General features: G+C 36.0%; 1 protein-coding gene across 2 annotated transcripts; it reads left to right on the forward strand.

The window, feature by feature from the left end:
* The first annotated feature begins 9,546 nt into the window (after positions 1-9,546).
* LOC104244676 (uncharacterized) lies at positions 9,547-10,982 on the forward strand. 2 transcript variants are annotated; one of them, XM_009800149.2, is made up of 3 exons: positions 9,547-9,805; positions 9,896-10,088; positions 10,449-10,982. In XM_009800149.2, exons 1-3 carry the CDS (start codon positions 9,626-9,628, stop codon positions 10,778-10,780), a joined length of 705 nt encoding a protein of 234 aa, XP_009798451.1. In that variant the 5' UTR covers positions 9,547-9,625; the 3' UTR covers positions 10,781-10,982. The 2 variants fall into 2 exon arrangements, with proteins under 2 accessions (XP_009798451.1, XP_009798450.1); XM_009800148.2 differs by having other exon boundaries at positions 10,434-10,981.
* Positions 10,983-22,498: the final 11,516 nt, after the last annotated feature.

Below are 22,498 nucleotides of genomic sequence, written 5' to 3' on the forward strand. Positions count from 1 at the left end.
AGGGCAGTTCTGCGTGAGTTAGGTACGCGGGTCGAGTTGAGCACAACATTTTATCCGCAGATGGATGGGCAGTCCGAGAGTACTATTTAGATTTTGGACGATATGCTCTGCGCATGTGTTATTGACTTTAGAGGTTCTTGACATTAGTGGAGTTTGTCTATAACAACCGTTATCAGTCAAGCATCCAGATGGATCCCTATGAGGCATTATATGGTAGACGGTATCGGTCACCGGTTGGATGGTTTGAGCCAGGAGAGGCTCGGTTGTTGGGTACAGATTTATTGTAGGACACCTTGGATAAGGTTAAGATCATACAGGATAGACTTCGTACAGCTTAGTCCAGGCAAAAGAGTTATGCCGATCGTAAGGTTCGTGATGTGGCATTCATAGTCGGAGAGTGAGTGTTGCTTCAGGTGTCGCCCATGAGGGGGGTGATGAGGTTTGGGAAGAAGGGCAAGTTAAGCCCTAGGTTCATTGGGCCTTTTGATATTCTTCGGAGAGTGGGAGAGGTGGTTTACGAGCTTGTGTTGCCATCAGGTTTATCAGTAGTGCATCCAGTATTTCATGTGTCCATGCTTCGGAAGTACCACGACGATCCATCCCACGTGTTAGACTTCAGCACTATCCAGTTGGATAGAGATTTGACCTATGAGGAGGAGCCTAAAGTTATCCTAGACCGGCAGGTTCATCAGTTGATATCGAAGAGTTATCCTTCGGTTCGTGTTCAGTGGAGAGGTCAGCCTGTTGAGGCAGCTACCTGGGAGTTCGAGTCCGATATGCGGAGCCAATATCCCCATTTTTTCTTCGCCTCAGGTACTTTTCTATGTCCGTTCGAAGACGGACGGTTATTTTAGAGGTGGAGAATGTGATGACCCAAAGGGTCATCTTATGTTTTAGAATCCGAATTCAGGTTTCGATGTCTTGAAAACATCATTTTCTTTTCTCCTCGATTTGCGTGCACAGTCTGGGCGCGTTTCCGGAAAGCCTTTATGTGAAATTTAAGAAAAAATATTGAAATTTGTCTTTAAAATTGATTAAGGTTGACTTTGGTCAAGGTTTTTGATAAATAGACCCGGACCTATGATTTGATGATCCCGTAGGGTCCATAGTAAAATATGGGACTTGGGCGTAATCCCGGAATCGAATTCCGAGGTCCCTAGCCCGAGAAACGAATTTTTGAAGAAAATTATTTGTTGGAAAATATAAGGATTTTTGAAAATAGAATAGTGTGTAATCTCGTTGGTATCGGGCCCGTATTTTGGTTCCGAAGCCCGTTACAAGTTTGATATAGTATTTAAGTCGTATCTGTGAAATTTGGTAAAAAACAGAAGAGATTTGATATAATTCGGACCCTTGGTTGAGAAAATAGAAATTTTGAACTATCTTGAGAATTTCATGAGTTTTGGTGTTAAATTCATTGTTTAAGATGTTATTTTGGCGATTTGATCACACGAGCAAGTCCGTATGATGTTTTTAGACTTGTGTGCATGTTTGGTTTGGAGTCCCGAGGGCTTGGGTGAGTTTTGGATAGGCTACGGAGTGATTTTGAACTTAGGGAATTTGCTAGTATGCTTCTGCAGAGTTGCAGGCCTCTGATCTCGCAATTGCGAGATCAGGCTTCGCATTTGCGGGCTTCACAGGCTTGGAATTTGCAAGGCTTCCATCGCAAATGCGAAGGAAGTGCCTGGGCATGTTCGCAATTGCAAACTTTTATTCGCAATTGCGAAGGGAACAGGACAGGGAGAACTTCGCATTTGCGACCAAAAGGTTGCATTTGTGATTACAGTAGAAATGCGAAAGGTTCGCAGTTGCGATGCCTTTCTCACATTTGCGAGCTTCGCAAGTTCGAAGCTCCAGTCGCAATTGCGACATCTGCAGCAGTTAAGTTGGGACTTGGACGAGATTTTGAACTCATTTCTCAAATTTTCAAACCCTAAGCTCCCACAGGTGATTTTCCAAATGAGAGTTCTTCCCCAAATCATAGGTAAACAATTTCTAACTCATTTTCTTCAATCAATTTCATCTTTTTACATAATTTCATCTTAAAGTCTAAGGTTTTTCATGGGAAACTGGGTGTTCTTTGGTAGAATTTAGGAATTTCAAAATTTGGGGATTTTGGACCCCAAATTAAAGTCGGATTTCAAAACCAATTGCATATTTGGGTTCGTGGGTGAATGGGTAGTCGGGTTTTGGTTCGAACTTCGAGTTTTGACCAAGCAGACCCAGAGTCGGGTTTTTACTTTTTGGGGGAAAATAATGGGAAATCTATAATCATGCATTAGAATTGGTTTATTTAGCGTTAATTGATGTTAATTAGCTAATTATGCATAGATTCGGGCAGTTTGGAAGTGGAAATCAAAGGAAAAACGGTAATTGAGGCTTGACTTTTGGCCGTGGAATCGAGGTAAGTGTTTGGTCTAACCTTATCTTGAGGGAATAGGTATTGTGTCTTATTTGCTACGTGTTAGTGTTGAGTACGACGTATAGGTGTGGTGACGAATATCTATACGTTGGTGTAAATCAAGTAAGTGAGTCTTATACTATGACTCTTATTATGTAATGTCCATGTTTTAATTGATGATTATCCAAGTTGAACAAGTCCTATGATATTTTCTTGGTAGTTGATCATTGTTGAGTATTGACTCAAGTTGAGACTTATTTTGTGAAGTTAACTGTTGATACAAGATTGGTTATAGCTGATTCCCTTGCCGGGATGTTATTGTTTCTATTGTTTGGGTGAGGAAGAGTGTAAAGCACAAAGGGTGATGCCGTGCACGATACTGTGAGAGAGTGTTAATGCACAAAGGGTGATGTCGTGTCATATTTCTGTGAGTGTTAATACACGAAGGGTGATGTTGTGTCATATTTCTGGGAGTGTTAATGCACGAAGGGTGATGTCGTGCCATGATTATGAGAGAGTAAAAGCACGAAGGGTGATGTCGTGCCGTTTATATTGATTTCTATGGTGAGGACGAGAGTAAAAGCACGAAGGGTGGTGTCGTGCACTTGTTACTATGTTATCTTTTCTGTTGGTTCAAAGTTGATATTTACCTTTCTCATCTACTTTATTACTGTCAGAATTTGATATTCCCCTCATCATGTTTCCCTTTCTCGTCTTTAACTATTTAATTATGCTATTATTATTTCTCGTATATGATATAACTGTACAGGTTTATATGGTTGTCGTGTCCTAGCCTCGTCACTACTTTGCTGAGGTTAGGCTCGACACTTACCAGTACATGGGGTCGGTTGTACTGATTCTGAACCTGTACTTTTTGTGCAGATTTCGGTGAAGGACCTCGTGAGTAGATCTTGGGTTGTTGCCTTCAATCAATAGGAGACTCGAGGTAGTTCTGTCGGCGTTCGCAGACCCCGGAGTCCCCTTCCTTCTGTTTTAGATTTCCTGTCTCTTTTCATTTTGAGAACAGTTGTATTTCTTCTAAACCAGTGTTTGTAGAAATTCTTAGATGTTCGTGAAATTGTGACACTAGATCATTGGGGTAGTCATGTGTTAGAATTGTTGAACTGTTATAATGTTTCCATACTTTATCTTTGTTTGGCTTTAGCTATTACTAATTTCTGTTCCGGTTAATAATTAATGTGATAAAATTGTAATTGTCGGCTTGCCTAGCTTTTAAGAGTAGGCGCCATCACGATTCCGACGGTGAAAAATCCCGATCGTGACAAGAAATCCCCTTTTTATATCTTTTTAGAAAACTGGGCAAGAAAATAAAAATACTTAAACCCTCAATAGTCTCTCTTACTTCATTTTCACCCTTCTTTTCCAAGCATCAGTCCGACAAATGTCCTTTCTATCCTCAAAGATGCAACATTTAGCACATAAGATGATTGAATGTCCTTTTGGGCTGGCGGGCCCATCTAACACAATTTGGACAGGTTCCATACAAAGGACATGGTACCTATGGCCAGGCCCTGCTAGGTCATAATGATATGATGCAAATAAAAATGACCTCAAGGCTGACCTACATTTTGGGTTCACTAACAAGGCAATTCGGGGGAGCGTATAGTGTCTGCTCAAACTTTTCACACACTCCATACGTCCGACGTACCCTCCAAAATAAGGGTGACTCAACAAAGAGTTCGTGCACACAACACTTACTATGAGACTTATTATATAAAGAACTAACTTAGGGTTATACAAATGATGACAGTTATAAAGCAGTAACACATAAAGGAAAAACTATAGACACATAAACAACTAGAAAATAATAAAACAACATAACAAAATGAAAACTAAATAAAGCAAATAAAAAAATATAAAAACCTCAACCGAATATTCTAAAAAGCTAACAAGATCACAGTATCAGCTCGAACCTGCAACTCCCCAGCAGAGTCGCCAAAGCTGTCACACCCCTTTTTTCCACCTCACTTAACCCTATTAAAAATAATAAAAAGATTTGTAAAGCTCTAAAAGTGTTTTTCAATTAGAAAGTAACAAAATGTTTGCTAAAGGGATTTTCATCGCCGCTTGGCATATAACCTGGTGTGTCAAGCCACCATTTAAAAATAATTTTCTTTTAAATACATATTTGACTCTAAACCAATTTGCACCAGATATTCTAGGTAAGGGGGTTCATTTGACTCGGGGAGAAGGCGTTAGGCATTCCCCAAGTCCCGTAACTAGTACGGTTGCATACTTGATCTAGTCGGCTTTTAAGAATATTTTAATTAAAGTAATGCACACAAAAAGGAAAAGCAAGCATGAAGGAGGTTCGAGGTTGTCCTCACCTAAATAAATAAATAAAAAGAGTAAGAAAAAAAATACTAAAAATCCTATATTAACCTATACTATACTTCCTCCACAATGCTCATCACGACCTCCAAAATATTACAAGTTCTTCGGGGCATTCTCCGAATAAATTTAACTAATGGAACGACCTCTCGCCTCAAAACTAGTAAAACGTCCAAATATTGCCTACCCAAATGTCGATGGCCTAAACAAGCTACTAGCAGATAATGTAAAGAAATAAACTAAATAAAAGAAAATTAAATAACAAGAAAATTCAATTCATGCTCATTTCTTCTTAATAATTTTTCATGTATTTGACCAAACCCAATTCCTAAAGCATGCGTAAAATATTTAATTATCTAATGGGCTGGCCAACCCAACCCCATGACCCGATTCATTAAGACAAAACCAAATAAATAAACAAACACCAAACAGCTAGAACAAAGAAACAAGAAAATGACAGTAAACAAATATAAAAGGATCAAAATATGACGAGCCATCGGATTTCTGTTTGAACCCAACTGCCACCTACTCATTCTAAATGACCCAAAACACTAAGGATTTCAAGTTTAGTCTCTTAGCACGTACAGTACTACTTTACTAATAAGAAACCACTTTCTCAATAAAAAACCAATCTATTTACATGCCATAAAAAGATAATTTAAATGATCCAACTTAAACATATTGAGAGTGCACCTAAATACATGTTTCTAAGGAAAGGCCTCAACATAATTCTCCCAGGAATCAGACTTATAAAATTGGTATAAACATATGAACTATAAAGCCAATAACCAGTGACACACATAATAAGAAAGCTAATAGATTTCCATTTCAGTTGAAGCTTACTGGAAAACTTATGAAAATCACAAGGGAATCCCCAAAAAGAAAGTAATACGAGCTGCTTGATTCACGAAGCTATTTCACCACTATATTTAGCATATGACCTTAATTAACGCGACAAGCAACCATTTGAAACATTAGGACTCGAGTCACACAAGTTTCTTTATTGTTATGCCTTTTAGGAAAGAAACAACACGTGTCCAGCAAAATTTCAAACATCTTTGACACAATACTCAAAGAAGCCAAACAATCCAGAACTTTCAACACAGACACAATTCCTCCACAATCAACCACGTGTTCATCAAAAATATCAGTACTTCATGTCGATAACAAACCACATCTGAATTTAAGCGATGTCCAAATGAACCAAGAAGCTAAATACTCTCATATATGACATGAAGATTCAATCAGACCAGCTATTGAAATTCAATTTCAATGCCATAGGCAAAACAACGCAATCAATTTAATAATGGTTCACCGATAATTCAAACCATTAAACATAGACATCGATCTAACACTTCATACATGGTCATCAATCTAACATCAAAAGATCAAACAAACTGATTGCGGCGAATGAGAACAAATTTCATAACAAAAAAATTTATATTGAACATGACCATTCCTTATTGGTGTATGTATATTGAACTTGCCAATTGGTGTATGTATACTCAATCAGAAATCATATTGAACATGACCATTCCTTATTCTGCTAATGAAATTCATATTAATGGTATTGTTACTGGCGATACAAGTAAAAGATGAGCTCAAGGTAGTACTCCAAAAGCTAAAGATAGAACCAAGCAAAAGGATGGCAGACTAAACCAATTAGTAGCAGATGAAGAACATTTGGAAAGAACCAACCAAGATACTCTCCAGCATACTTATAAAACCATAAACAAGGCAAGTCAAACATATTGAAAATTAAGTATTTAGATCGGGAATAATTCACTAGAACACTGAGACGACTTACATGAATATTAAAGAAACATACTCGAGTCAATTCCTAACATCCGAGTTTCAAATACGCCCCAAACTAATTAAATTATGGCTCTCGTCATATTTAAATCCACAAAAAAACAGAATGAGAAAGAGAAAGAAAAAAAACTGAAAGCTTGCTTTGATACGTGAAAAATCAGTAAGTACATCGGTGAAATAGCAATCCAAATCGGGCAGAACCACGAACTTGAACGGACCTCGAATCAACCAGTAAAAATTTCGACTCCACGCCTTGAACGAAAACTCGAGCCGGCTTCGATCCTCAACTTAATCACTCAACTTTAACCATTTTGGAAATGAAAATTCAATAGAAGAACTAAAGAAAAAAAAAATGGTGTCTTTGATTTTCTGGAATTCTTATGAAAAAGCCAAAATCAAATCACGAATTACAGAAACCTTTTATCTCCAAAACCCTAAGATTTTTTTCCGAAATTTTTGTCTCTTTTTCTTCAAAGTTTTCTGTACAAGCTCCCCCAAAAAATTTGAAAACCAGCCCTTATATAACCCCCTTCTCGAACATTCTATCCCCTTCTCCAAGAATTCGAGAATTAACCCTCAAATATGATTTTTACCTTTTATTGATGGAAAGATCGAACAAATGGAGGGAGCAGATCGAATTTTTCTCGATCCTACGCACCCCATTTTCCTAATTTCGATCTAAAGGGATAAAATACGAAAGGAAAATGAAAAAGCACGTGAGGAAGAGGGAATCTGTCAGGAGTTCGTTAGGGTTTGGTGACGTGGAAGAGGGGAGGGGACCATGTAGGGCGAGTTTGGGTGAACTCAGTCGGTTTGGTGAGTTTTCGCGAGATGGAGAGGCGGCAGAGGGGTGAGAGAGATTAGGGTGGGCGGCTAATTTAAAGAATTAGGGTTTGGTCTTTGGAAAAATAATTTTTATATGGGGTGTGGGAATTGATATAGACCATTTGATTAAAATTGATCAAAGGTCAGGATTGATCAATAGGGAATAGGGTGGGTCAGTGTGTTGTTGGGCTAAGGGAGATTGGGCTCAAGTGAATAAAAGAGGGGTGTCCGAATTGGGCCTCAATTTGGGCTAAAAAGATAAATAAATAAATAAAAAAAAAATATATATATATATATATATATTTGTGTTCTTTTTTTTTTCAACAAAAAATATATTAAGACAAAGATAGAGATAAATATTTTAGACCATAATAGATTTGAAATAATACTAGTGACTTTAAGTGAAAAATAAAAATGCATAATAGGACGAAATTATTTTTTGTAGTTTTTAAGTTTTATGCTTTAAAAACTAGAATTAAAATTAATAATAGAGTGAAATCATATGGAAATAAACTCAAAGAGATATTTTAAAAATACTAAGACTACTAAAGATAATTCTAATGTGCGGGTAAAAAATTACGTGCTTACAAAAATCACTTCGAATCTTCACCAAATTCTCTCGAAATTGAGATATAAAATTTAAGGGATATTCCCAATCATTTGCAATAATGCCCAATACAAACAAATAACAAATTTACAAAATTCAATTTTTGAATTTAAAGTTTCAAAACTCTTTAATGATTGTCAATGAAGTTTCACGATACAATTACGACTCTATAATTTTTAAAAAGGAAACTTTTGGATGACCATTTCTCATAGAAGAAAACCTTAAATGTTGAGGAGTTGGGAATACGAGCCTAGACTTTGTACGTAACAAGCTTCTAGGTTGGTATTACTGAGCCACATAGCTTAAGCTTCTATGTTGGATGAGGAAGAAGATAGAGAGAAAATAGTGAATATTAGATTCTAATACATTATTTTATATATAACTGATAAATTATATATCAACTTATAATTAAGTTAAGACTTCAATATTGAGGGAAATAAGTTTCAAAAGTAGTATAAATATATAAAAATCTCGTTAGGTTTGGAAAGTGTATTATTTCAACCTGGGCTACTGTCATTGTAGATCCACATAATATGGGCCTATTTAAATGATAGACTGGGCTCGGGGTTTTGTGGCATCAGCTTTTTTCCAGTTCTGCGCTCGTTCTGCATCCAGCTTTATGTTTGTTTCCTCTTATACATGATTACAACAATTGTTGAAGCATCCGTTAAATGACTCTTTTGTAAATATTTTATTTTTCAACTTTCACGTATATTTGTATTTGGAGTATTGAGTTAAGATTTTACGTAAAAGTATAATATGTTTGACCAGATTAACCTGCGCGAAAGAGACTACTTCACCTAAAGACGAGTCGATTTAAAATCTAGAGTCACTTAGTTCAGAATAAGTTTAATTTTTATTTTGTGTATGTATCTTTAGATTTTTTTCTTCATATTTATACACAGCAACGTGTTAAGTTAAATCTATAGAACCAAGTACATGTTTCGGACCATATAACTTTATAATAAGTATTCTACTGCTATCCGAGCTTTACCATTGTTTAATTTCTTAATCTTTTTAGGAATAAAAATACGTAAATTTATAAGAAATGAGCTATCCAAACACTTGTTGTAACGTTTGAATAACACATGATTAAAGTTGAAGTTAAAAAGAATATCTGAATATTGTAATATTTTATAATTTCTTAAATCCATTCTTGGCAGCTTATGTAGATCATGAGACCATTTTATAATAATTCTACAATTTCGTAAATCCCTTTCTAAACAGTTGGATGTAGATCTTTTTAGTATTAATTTCCATTAAATAGGATTAGATTAGTTAACAACTTATGTATTTGTCAAAACTCGAGAAACTCAAGCTAAGAAAAAGAGAGGAAATGACCTAAAGCTACCTTTGAATCTATACTAATCTCCTATACCAATTGCCAACATTATGTGATGATGTGGACTGTATATTCTGTTGATGACATAAAAAAAATCGTACCCCAAAGCAATTAAAAAATCCTTAAGATTTCCTATTTTATACTATATGAAATATACTTAAATACATAAGCTGCGGTTCTAACCAAACAATAGAAACCTCATTCTCCCCCACCTAGCCTCCAAGTGTAAAGGAAAAAAACAAGAAAAAGAAAGAGCAAAATTTCAGGTCACCATTTTTTCTTGTGTATGCAACCCAACATGAGAAGCAACAGCAAAGAGAAAGAAATAGTGATTGGTATTTCTGAACTTGAAGAAGATAAGCTGTCCCAAATGGTCAGAGATTTTATAGAATTGGATCATTTTGAAACTACTTTACAAGTTGATGAACTTGTTGATCATAATCCTACTACTTTTCTTTCCTTACAGGTACTATTGGAGTATTAATTTTAAGTCTTCTTTTCCACTTCATCTAATGTTGACTTCTTCGCTTCATCTTTTTTTTTTTTTTTTTGATAGGATATTCTTGAGAATGTTACAGATGCTGAAACAGAGATTCTTGGGAAAATCTTGTTTTACTGGAGAAACATGGTTAATAATAATATGAAGCCTAAAGAGTTAAGGCAATGGATTGTCAATAGATTAAGAATGGATCATTATGAAGCTTCTCTTTGTAAAACTTCTTGGATCACCACTTTTGGTCGTCCTTCAGGTTACCACCCACCCCCACCCCATCAATCACATCACCCCACCACCAAAATATATTAGTTTGAATATTACTATTTGTAAACAACATTGGTGAAATATTGAAAAAAAAATTAAAAAAAATGGTTTACGTGAATTAATGATGTTTACTCGTCAAATTGTAATTTTTTTCCAAGTAAAATTTATGTTTAGACATGATTTAAAATTTAAAGTACTTTTTGTTGTCAACTTCAAATACTTTGCTTTTTTTTTTTTCAATTTTAGCCACATATATTATTATCCAAACGCCTAGTTATGGAACCCATTTCTTTTTTTTTGCTGATTTTAATTTTTGTCTTTGTGGGTGTTGAAGCATTTAAATTTACAGGTGATTATGAATACATAGATGTGATGATGAAGGAAAGCAATGGATCAGAGGAAACAGTGAGACTAATAGTGGATATAGATTTTAGGTCACAGTTTGAGTTGGCTAGGCCTACACAAGCCTACCAAGATCTTTCAAATTCTCTTCCTTCAATATTTGTTGGTACTGAGGAGAAACTCAATGGCATTATCTCTTTGCTTTGTGCTGCTGCCAAACAGTCCCTTAAGGAGAAAGGTCTTCATGTTCCTCCTTGGAGAAAAGCTAGCTATATGCATTCTAAGTGGCTCTCTCATAATTGCAAGAAAATCGCTTTGTGTGCACCACTCTGCATATGATTAAAGGTCTAAAAATTTAGAAAGAGAGCTAATGGTAGAAATTAAGTGTTTTTTTTTTCTCTTTTCTTCTTTAGGTTACGTACTATAGTTTATATATTGTATATGTTGTCAAAGGTCTATTTCGCTCCTGGCTTGTTATGAGCATTAGAAGTGCTTGGAGAATTTTGTTGGTGCGCTAATTATAATCTAATTAATTAGTGGTCTTTTGATTTTATGTTTGGTATATCAATTTTTTTCGTCATGAGTATATAATTCAATATATTGCTTTTGTTCCTCCTTTCTATAACAAAACTTCGGTAATCAAATAAATTTTTTTAATTGTAATTTTTATTAGGTGTTTGTCCTGTTTTTTTTTTTTTTTTTTTTACCATATTTGGTTTTTGTATCCCTTGAAAAAAGGGAATATATTTATAATTATTGTTTTTATCTTTTACGAAAAGAAAAACATAATTCATTCATATTTGGCTAGTCTTTTTTCTTGTAAAATATAGTTTTGGACTTTTATAAATGGAAGATATTTTCTTCTTATTTAGTAGCATCCATAATGTAGCCATAAGGGGTGTGACAATCTTGTTTTAAGGGGAGAATTTGTGAGACAAGTATTATCCTGCCACTTGTGTTTGCCTCTTTGTGAGGTTGTTATCTCGTTATTCTGCACTATCTTTTATATACTGGGTTGCTTATTTCTGTCAGTGGATGTAGGTCAATTGACCGAACTACATTAAATATTTGTGTCTTTTTTTGTATATTTCTCTTTTATTGTTTGATTTATCATCATTCAAGGTTTGTTTTACCTTCCGCATGATACCTAATTATTTCGATCCTAACAATTTTTCTTAAATATTGAATTAGGATTAAATGAACTGGTAAATAAGCATTCTTTCTAATAGTAAGCCTAATTGGACTATTTAACATTTTACATATTTAATGACGACTTTTATACTATCAAAGAGAAGTCTTCAATTATCATAATTCAAGATTGAGAATTGAGTTAGATCTTTGAGGGAATATATCTACTATATTATTTTCGGACCTCAATTTTGCGCAAGCATTTAATATTTTATTTCCGACATCTCCTTTTCTCTATTTTGTCGTCCTTGTTATAGGTGGACAGCAAATAATACTAGCTTAGAGCCTTAGATCGAGAATGCCTTTGCCTTAGGATATTGGCATATCGCTTTGTACTAAGGAAATTATATTACTAGCTAGCTTAGATCGATATTAATGCCTTTCGTGGAACTTCACTTCGTATTAGCCATTAGGATAATTTTCTATTTTTTCCACTGAATGGGAATCAGGATGAATTGTACTTTTCCTGAAAATATGAAAATAAATATTATTTATTAATAACACTAATTAATTAATTAATTAATGCGTCCACCAACATTACAAGGGATAAGAGAGAGGGAAAGAAAGGATTACTTGGCTTACAAGTCATAATTAAACAATAAGATAAAGAAAAGATTCCCAAGTTATAAAGCCATTTTCTAGGATGTCCAACTTCAACACTGGTAATTAATGTGTAAGTTAGGGTTAGTGATTAATTAACATCTAACAAACCCCCAATTCAAAAAAACTGTTTAACTCCACAAAGCAATTGAGATGACGACTCTTCCCTTTTATTTTTTTCTTTTCCATTGTCTAAACTAAAAAAACATAAATTTATCTCTTTTGTCATTATCGTAATCTCTACGAATGTTACTTCCCCTCATGACTCACTATTAGTTATAATACTTTACTCCGGAGATTAATTTCATATATGTAAACAGTTAAAAAGAATTTGCACTATCAAATTATCTTCACCCATTATTTCTGATAATTTGCCTTATTTTTAAAACTATAAATTTAACATTTCAGAAATAGTTTTATATAAATATAATTTTGGATGACTAAATAATATTATAAAGATTTATTTACTTTATTGATATATACAAGTTAAACACATTTCCTTTACATGCTAAGGAAATCAATTTATTCAACTAGCTAGCACCACCAAGAAACATGAGACTTTGTCAAGAATCACCAAATTTAATTATTTAGAACGAATTTTATAACTTGATAATTCAGAGCAGTGTTTTAAAAGGCGTGGGCGTAAGGCGAGGCATTTTTACGTATGCCTTAGCGAAGCGTAAGCCCCGAGACCTGGCGTAAGCCCCATAGGTATTTAATTTTTAATATTTTATAAAATAATATAATGACAATAAATATTAATAAACAGATAAAATTGCATAAAAATTGAAGAAAACTAGAAATATGTGAAATACATATATATAGATATGCTTCATCCCCACAAAAAACTAGTCAAAACAATCTATTATACACTACTTACAAGCACAAGTAACTTCAATTTAAAAGAATAAAGTTTTCTACATGGAGGAACAAAAAGGATGACTAACCTACAATTTGAACTTGCTGCTATGAAGAAGAATGAAGTTCTCTTTGTATTTGTAAAAAAAAAACTAAATATTCTTTGCTTTTGGGAGACGGACAAGATAATGAATTGGGAAAGACCATGAATTAGGGCTTCAATCAATAAAAAATATCTTGACTTTTAAATTTAATACATTTGCGTTTCTTTTTAAACCTTTTTATTAATTACCAAGCTGAATTTTGATAATTTGGGTATTATATGAAGGACTTATTCAACAAATTTTGTTTTAATTTGAAAAAAGTTTCTAGGGCTTACGCCTCACTGAAAAAACGCGCCTCAAAATGCCCGGGCGTACATCTCTTGAGACTTTCGCCCCACACCATCGCCTCGAAGCGTTTTTGGTGCGCCTCGCTCCGGAGCTCGCCCCGAAAACACCTTTTAAAACACTAATTCAGAGAACTCTCAAATAAGACAAAAACTGAATATATTAGAACCCGTAAGAAAGTAATTACATAATTCCGAAATAGCACGTTGACTATTTTCTTCTTCAATCATTCACTTATCTCAATTCTCAAGTAGGAATTTTTTTTCCGCCTTGTGAATGAATTATAAATATATAAAACGCGTTTGGCCCCCATTTTCGGTAAATAATATTTTTAAATTTTGAACTTCAATACTTGAGTAGATGTAAAGTATGATATTAGATTTTTTAAATCAAATTAATTACTTTTCATCCATCATTTCAATACTTATTCATTATCACCACTTTTAATATACTCGTTAAGTTAATATTTTAATTAAATTGTATATCCAATCAAATATTATCATATAAAAACGGATAGATGAGAGTAATGTTTAATGATTATACCATTCCAATTATCTAACTCTATGACTGAATTAAGAAATTAGAATTAAAGCGATTGGTTAGACGAATGAAAGGAGAAAGCGAGAGTGCTATGAGATAATTACCAGTACAGGAGCAGGGAAAGGGACTAATGATCTTTTTATCCTTAAGCGCATTGAGTCTCAAATCTCACCTTCTCAGTCCTCCAGCCGAAAGTCAATAGTATATTTTTCTTAGAAGCATATATCATGATTTGACAATTCTTTTTTTTTTCTTTTTCAAATTAAATATTTTATTTACTAATAAAACATATAGTATATGGTACTTCGACGAAACCAGAGAACCAAATTAAATAAGCTCCTTGCGACCCATAAGTTCTCTCGCATTTTCCATGGAAATAATTATCTGCTGTTCTGATACATTCATAAATGGCATGGATTACCTATATCTCAAAGCATTTGCAAATTAAATGATTTCTTACTAGTATTGTTTTAAATGTACTCTATTCGATCTGTCATTTTGATAATAATTAAGTAGAATCTGAATTAACTTCAATAAATGGTTAGATTTTTATTTTTTATTTTTTATTTTTTATTTTATGATTAGATTAATAATATCCAATATTGAGAAGTGCCACATGAAATATAGAGGGATAAAATACTTTAGATGAGGAAAGCAAAGCAATAAACCTCCATAACATATATGCATTGATAGTAATGCAAAAGTATTTATACAATTAAGTCATTAATAAAGTAATTAAATAAAAATTTATTACATCATTATAATAGAGAACCTGATAAAGATAATGAAAGTCCTCTACCAATATGTTATTGCATGTTTAATTTATACTGTATTAAAAGTGCAAAAAATTTATATACTGAAAATGTATATTAAATCGAATACTATATGTGAGCACGTGATTTTTGCCCTACAAGAACTACTCCCAAAAATTCAAAATAAAATAGTTTTGCGTTGCTTGTGATTTATTTGTACTTGTCTGTGCATGTTCATTTTTACTTTAATTAAGAAAAATACAAAAATATATGTGTTGCATTTGCATTTACAATTTAGGATTAATTAAACAGTAATTTGTTTTACGAAAATCAAAAATCAAAAAATAACGTACTTCACATTTTTAGGGTTTAATGTCAAATTGTGTGATTATCTTTGTATTTAATTTTGTGTGATAATTATTATTAAGGGTTAATTAGTATTTTTTAAAGTTAATTTTGAATTTTGGTAATTAGGAATCAAAAAGAAAATAAAAGAAAAAGAAGAAACAAGAGAAGAAGAGTTAAAAATCGGACTGGGCTGGTTTTAAAAGAAAGGTTCAGGCCCAATGTCACACCCCAACCCAGGCCCAAACCGGCTGGTCTCAGAGACGGCCAAAACGATGTTGTTCTCTGACGCCCAATCTGGGCCGTTGATATGACTTGATCCAACGGTCCAGATCACCCCTCCCATAACCCGTGTTGACCCATTCCCCATACCCGTTCATATACCCGCCCCGACCCCATTACTACTAAATAACCCCGTTTGGCTTAAGTAAATTAATCTGGACTGTTGGTTCCCATCATCCAACGGCCCAGATTAATCAACTTAGTTTCAATATTTCAAAACACCCCAAACCCCTTCACCCACCTCATTTTCACCCTTCGTCTCTGAAAGAGACGAACCAAACGACCCAACCAAACCCTAGCCGCCATCATACCCCTTCGCCTGAAAGCTGGCGGCAACGATGCCGATGACCATGAAATTCACATCCCTGAACCTTCTAACCACCCTCAACACAAATCCCTATCCCTTTAACCTCGAATCATTCCGGTTTGTTTCGAATCTTTAATCGAACATTCGAGCAAAACCCTAAACCTACCTAACCAGTCCCAAGTTCACACCCCAGCTCTACCTGACCTCCCTCGTTCCCAAACCACCCTTACTTTTGTTCGAATCCCATTAGAACTAGTCGAATCTTAAATCGACTAACAAACCCTAAAAGGACCAAGACTGAACCTGTCCAAAATTAGGAGAGTTTTGAGGTTGTTAATCGACCTTAGTTGAGTGTGCTTAGTCGAGAACACTCGATTAAGGTCCATTTTTTGCCTCAGAAGTTCAAGTCGGAATTACGAAGGTCAATGAGAACGGAGTTCATTTGGTTTCTGAAATTTCGAGGTATTTCTTTTGTTTGCCTTTTTCTTTTGTTGTTATTTTATTTCTGACTGATTAGTTCGTCATTTAGGTCAATTAATCATCCTCCTCTTTCGGACCTTTTTCTGGTCCAGTTTTTCTCGTCTTGGTCGATTGGCATATGTTGAATCGTTTAAGTATGTTTGTTTTTTTAGTTTGGTTGTAAAAGTCAGTGTCCGTAATATTCTTGTACAAAAACTGTGTCTAGTCTTGTAATTGGTTACTAGTATTACTAGTTCAAATGATCTCACTTTCTGTGATGTTTGACTCCTTATTTTTTTTTGTTCATCATTTCACATATAAATTCAGTTATTTTCGTCCAGTATGTGACAGTATTTCATTCATTTTGTTTAGTTTAGAGTTGTGAATATAGTTAGTCACTCCCATGTAATGTGTCAATCATGGTTGGAAGTTCTAACCTGGTTACGTTCAAATATGTTTTATCCTGATTCGTTGGCCTTCATTTGGATACCATTTGATCTAATCTGAGTTCTAAGTTCGAACTGCTAAGTGAATTTGAATTAAATTGGTTATAGCTGCTGTAGTTTGGTGATCAATTAGGAATCAGCTTAGTTATTTGATTAAGGAGATTGGTTATAGCTGATGAGGTACAGGGGATTGGATTAGGACAGTAAATCACAGTAATTTCAGGGGTAGTTTTGGGGTTTAAAAGTTTTGGCAAAATGGTCTTGCTAAGTGGGTTGTCAGTAAAGCACTTAATTAATATTAAATTAATGCATTTGTTTAGTGTTAATGGGGAACCAAACATAATGGTATGGGGAGGCTTAAAGGGATTGATTAAAATATGTTGTCTATACCTGTTTGAACATTAAATAAGGAAAAGACAAGGGATAATAGGGAAAACATACTCTAGTAGAGTGCTAAAGGTATCATCGGCAGAATTCGTTTTCTGAAATCTGCCTAGTGTTCTTACAGGCTAGCAGGGTCAGTGTTTGGGTATAAGAGGAAGGGACTTAGGACAGAGTTAGGGGTCTTGGTTTTTCTTTTGGGCAGACCTTAGAGGAAAAGAGCAATCTGAAAAGAGAGAGTAAAAGATAAAGGAAGAGAAACAGACAAGAAAAAAATATGTTCCATTGAGGAAGTTTTCTGATTCTAGTTCATCTAGGATTAAAATAGCTTAAGTTTTCTTAGTATTGTTGAGTAACTGAAGCTTGAAAGGTACAAGAATATGATTTCAAGTTGAATCTGGTTTGTTCGACTGAGTTGATTGGTTATCTGCTTGGGTTTATTGATTGTTGGGGTTGATTCTTGGATTCTCTGGTTTCATTTGTTTTCTGAAAATTCTCCTATTGTCGTTGTTAAACCCTGCTGGATTGGCCATTTGCTGTTGTTGTTGCTGTTGCTGTTGCTGTTTGATTGACCCCCTCATTTTTCTTGGTTTATACTTCAACTTCCAGGTACACGGCTATAACCTTGCCAATTTGTAAGCTGTAAACGTGAAGCATGAATATACATGAAGATTTGAAGCTTAAGTTTGATTTAGTTTTTATACTGATTTGTACATTAAGATACTTCACTCACTAATATCATATAAATGTCTGCTGAATGTAACTGGACTAACGCGAACTATTGGACTATTTTTTAGCTGAAAACTGTTAAACGAATTAGATGCATGCTTGAAGTTTAGCTAAAAACTTGATTTAGTTTTCTGGTTTATGTATCAGAATGTTTAACTTCTTAACGTTATTAAGACCTTTGCTTGAAGTTGTACTAGTTGGATCGAAATTGTTCATGTCGTAATAAACTAAAAACTGTTTGTATTAGCATGGAATGTTAGTCGTTTTGTCTCAAATGAATATGAGTTTTCTTCTGCAGTTTAGTGTTAGTTGTAATTAGGTTCATTTAAATTGGTAAAATAAATTGGGTTAGCTTCAGCTAGTTGCCTATTATCTTGTGTTGTAAATATGTTTGAAAAAGTAAGCCAACAATAATATAAACCTTTAATAGTTACCTTTCATTTCAATTAGCCCTACAAAGGGATTTTGAGTACCACATTTCATATCTGCTCTAATAACCGGAAGCGGAAGGAAGAAAGTATAAATTACAAAGCAAAACGAATCCACTATTTAAATATGTCTGATTAAATGATGAGCAGATTTGTGAGCCGTTTCATGGCTTGCCCAGCTGCAAGGGTTCGCCCCCTTAGCCCCGCCTGTGCGGCTGATTCCGCCCCGTCTAGCTTGGGCCCGCCCGAGGCCCAATACCATGCATTTGATAAGAACCTTTGTCCATCGTCTGGATTGGGTTCCTTTGGGCCCAAAAGCTGAAATGGCATTTGGTCAACTAGTATTTAACTGATAGACTATGGGATTTCTTAACAACAATTAATTAGGATCTTTGTTTTATTCTTAGAGACAAACAAAAAATAGGAAATCATAGTCGTTTCTAGGCTAGCTTTCTAAACAATAAATGAGATGAGCCTCGCTGGACAAAGTACATAATTTGCAAGGCCCTCGTTAAATGTATATGTTAAAACACTTAGACTTCGGGACGGGCCGTTTAGCGAACTTTACGGCCTTCCCAAAAAAATAATAACGCGTTAGTCTCTTTTAGCGCGTATTTTAATAATGTTACCTCTCTAAACTCGGGTGCACATTTATGTGACCCAAATCCAAATCTCAACAAAGTCGGAATGTGTCAAAAACGATGGGTGCATTTATGTGGCGCAGTTTGAGACGCATTTTCACGATGTTGCAATTCTCTTTTAAAATAATAGTAACAAAAGCGGTAAAAAGTTAAAATTCACACATAGGTTCAGCATGTATAAAATCAGATAAATAAGCCGAATATGACAGTCGAGCGACCGTGCTAAAACCACGGAACCCGGGAATGCCTAACACCTTCTCCCAGGTTAACATAATTCCTTATCCAGATTTCTGGTGCGCGGACTGTAATACAGAGTCATTCTTTTCCTCGATTCGGGATTCAACCGGTGACTTGGGACACCATAAATCTCTCAAGTGGCGACTCTGAATATTTAAATAAAAATCCCGTTTTGATTGTCCTTTAATTGGAAAAACTCTTTTACTCCCCCTACGCCCCTGCAGGCGCAGGGGAAAAAGGAGGTGTGACAGCTCTGGCGACTCTGCTGGGGAACGAACCCAGAATCTCTGGTTCAGGGTTCAGAATTCGAGCTTTAAATAATTGTTATAATTTGCTTGTTTTATCTGATTTTTTTACATGTTTGGGCCTAATGTGCTAAGTGATGTTTTTTACCGCTTTGATATTATCTGAACTGCATATAAACTGCTACGAAGCCCTTCTCTTCTCATCTTCGGGGATGTGCTCGCTGGTCGAGACTCTCTATTCTGTTAGTGTCATACCTTGAAATAAGAAAGAGGCTCGGACAAGTTACTAAGCCGGATGGCCTTTTGGTTCCCGGTACGTAGCCCCTCCTCGACTCGAGTTGTCCGCTCGGGTACACAGTCTAGAACAAATACCCAGGTTATAAACCTAGAATAACTCAGCTTCATGTCGGATCCCTAGTAGGAACGTTTGTTTGCATCACGTGCATTTGGCTTTGGAGGCTCAACACAGGGGTTGGGTCTGTCTAGAACAGGTGTACCAAAAATGACAAAAAGACCATCTTGATGCATCTTACTTGCTACTTGTGCATTTGTTTGCTTCGGACTTGCATACTGATCGGCTATTGAATATTTTGAGGAAAGAGAGATAGAGGTACAAGGGTTAAAAGAGAGTTAATCGCCTGTTTTGAAAAAAAAAACAATGTCCAAATAGTGTCGAAACTCTGCCGGATTTTTGAGAAAATGAAAAAAAGAAAAAAGAAAAAAAAATATAGTTTTATTTTCCAATGAAAAGAGTCTGGTTTTCAAAAGAAGTTTGTTTTATCGGCCCGAACTACGCCAGTTTGATTCTCACAGGGTGTGAGATACGTAGGCAACCCCCATTGGGTCCAACTCCACTTTTTGCGAAAATAGCCAAAAGAACAAAGTTTTAAAAAAATAATTAGGATGGTGCCATTCTTGTTAGGAATAGCCGAATGTCCCTAAAAGGGCGTCGGAAGGCTATTTTTGCAAGAATAGCCGTCTGTGGTCATTTTATTAGGCTTTCACCGGTTAGCCGACACAGCCTTAAAATCTTCGACCCTGAGGTGCTGAAAGGCCGTATTGGCAAAACCGGGTTTTAGTTTAAATGAAAAAAAAAAGAGAAAAGTGTCCATGTTATCTTTGAGTCAATTGAATCGTGATTTTTGCTTAACCGCCCTAATAAATGTGCAGAATGAGCACAAGTCAAAATTTGCACGTAACAATTATGAACAAGATCCCTTTGGAGTTGCACATGTGGTGGGATGACTTGGGCGAATCAGGGCGCGACACAGTCAATCTATACCTGAGAGGCCTCACTTGGTTGCTGAAGATTAATCCTAGGGGGGATATCATAAAGGCCTTGGTCGCATTCTAGGACCCGGCTCACAACGTATTTCACTTCTCGGATTTTGAACTTACCCCAACATTGAAAGAAATAGACGGATACATCGGGGGTCCCAAGGTTCCTCTGAGACACCAGTACCTGATCGCTCCAAGGTCCGTAGCCGTACACAGGTTCCTAGACTCTTTGAAAATAAGCAGGGGGGTCTACAATCCAGACTTGGCAGCTGGTTTTTGTACTTTGCGGTTTATATACAACAGATATGGCCACATAGGGGGGTTCAACAAGCCGGAAAACAAAATTTGTAGCAAAGGAAACCACCTTAAGTGGGAAGAACATAAGTGTTTTGCATTCAGGGTAGCCTTTTTGGGACTCCTGGTGTTTCCTAGAAAAGACGGGAATATTGACATACGAGTATCTGGGGTTGTCAGCACTTTACTTACTCAGGCCAACAGAACCCTCGCACCCATGATAGTAGCTGAAATCTTCTGTGCTCTCACAGCCTGCAAAGCCGGGGAAGACTTTTTTGAGGGGTGCAACACGTTGCTGCAGATGTGGATGATCGAACACCTATGTCGTCGTCCTCAATTTATGAGTTATGGGTCGACGGAGAAAACGTGTATAGAGGAATTTCCTACGAGGGTTGACGGAATCAGCTTACCAGAAGGGGTCACATAATGGATAGCACGCCTCCGTTCTGTTACTGCCAGCCAAATAGAGTGGACATTTAGATGGCCACCTGTGGATGAAATCATATATATGCCAGCCACTGGACCCCATTTCCTTTTGATGGGGCTCAGGAGTATCCAGACCTATGCCCCTTATAGAGTTTTAAGGCAGTTGGGGAGATGCCAAATAGTTACGAAAGATGAAGATCTTAGTGGCCAAGTAGTCGAGATCGGGCCCAACGGACAATTTCATGAAGCAGCAATCCGACAAATTTGGAGCGAGTGTCAATACTTAACAGCAAATACATGTGTACGTGATCGATCCAAGGGTGAAGTTTCGCCGGGATACCTTGCTTGGTTTAGGGGAGAAATCGAGTTTGGGAGACCGACCAAAAGACCCCACCTCCAGAAGTTCGTCAAGGCATCACAAGAACAGTGGGATTGGTTGGCTAAAGAAGAGAGTTACAGGGCAGAAATAGGCAAGCTGAAGCAACAGATTAGAGACCTGGAATTTGAAAATAGTCTGCAAGTTGACGCCAATTAGGGAGAAAAGAACAAATTGGCCCAAGACAATGAGGCGTTGAAAGCCCAAATCCGACAAATGAGGATAGATGCTGACAGCCAACGAAGGAGTCGATCGGATGAGCGGTTAATAAAAGGGTTGAAAAAAGAAATCAGTGAGTGCCAGAATGATTTGAAGCAATCTGAGGGTACCATAGCACCACTCCAGGAACAATGGGCAAAAAGAACAAAAGAGCACGCACAGTACTTACATCAGGCAAGGAAAGATTATGAAAAGACCATTGCCAGTCTAAAAAGGAAGGTGACCACCCTAGAGAGCAAGACGGCTAAACAAGCCAAGGCTTTTGAAACCAAAAGTAAACACTGCTATAATCTAATGGCCTCGATGGAAGATGAAATACATCAGTTACAGAAACAACATCTGCATGATTCTCGGGTTTTGAAGGCTAGAGGGGATCAGATAGAACGCCTACTCCTAGAGAAAGACTGAACCAAGGACCAGATTTTGACTATTGCACATGCTATTACCAGGAAATGCCGGGTGTGTGAAAACATGACCCGCACTACTTTCTTCTCGGCGGTGATGATATTTGTGAAGCAAATCATGTATGAATTAGAATAGATGGAAAGGGGCCTTACACCTAAGCCCGCGGCGAGGCCGAATGACGCCCTGCGGGCACCCAAATTTAAAACTTTAATGTGTTCATAGTTCGAATCTG

The sequence above is a fragment of the Nicotiana sylvestris genome, chromosome 6 (genome assembly GCF_000393655.2).
Source record: "Nicotiana sylvestris chromosome 6, ASM39365v2, whole genome shotgun sequence".
NCBI classification, from domain to species: Eukaryota; Viridiplantae; Streptophyta; class Magnoliopsida; order Solanales; family Solanaceae; genus Nicotiana; species Nicotiana sylvestris.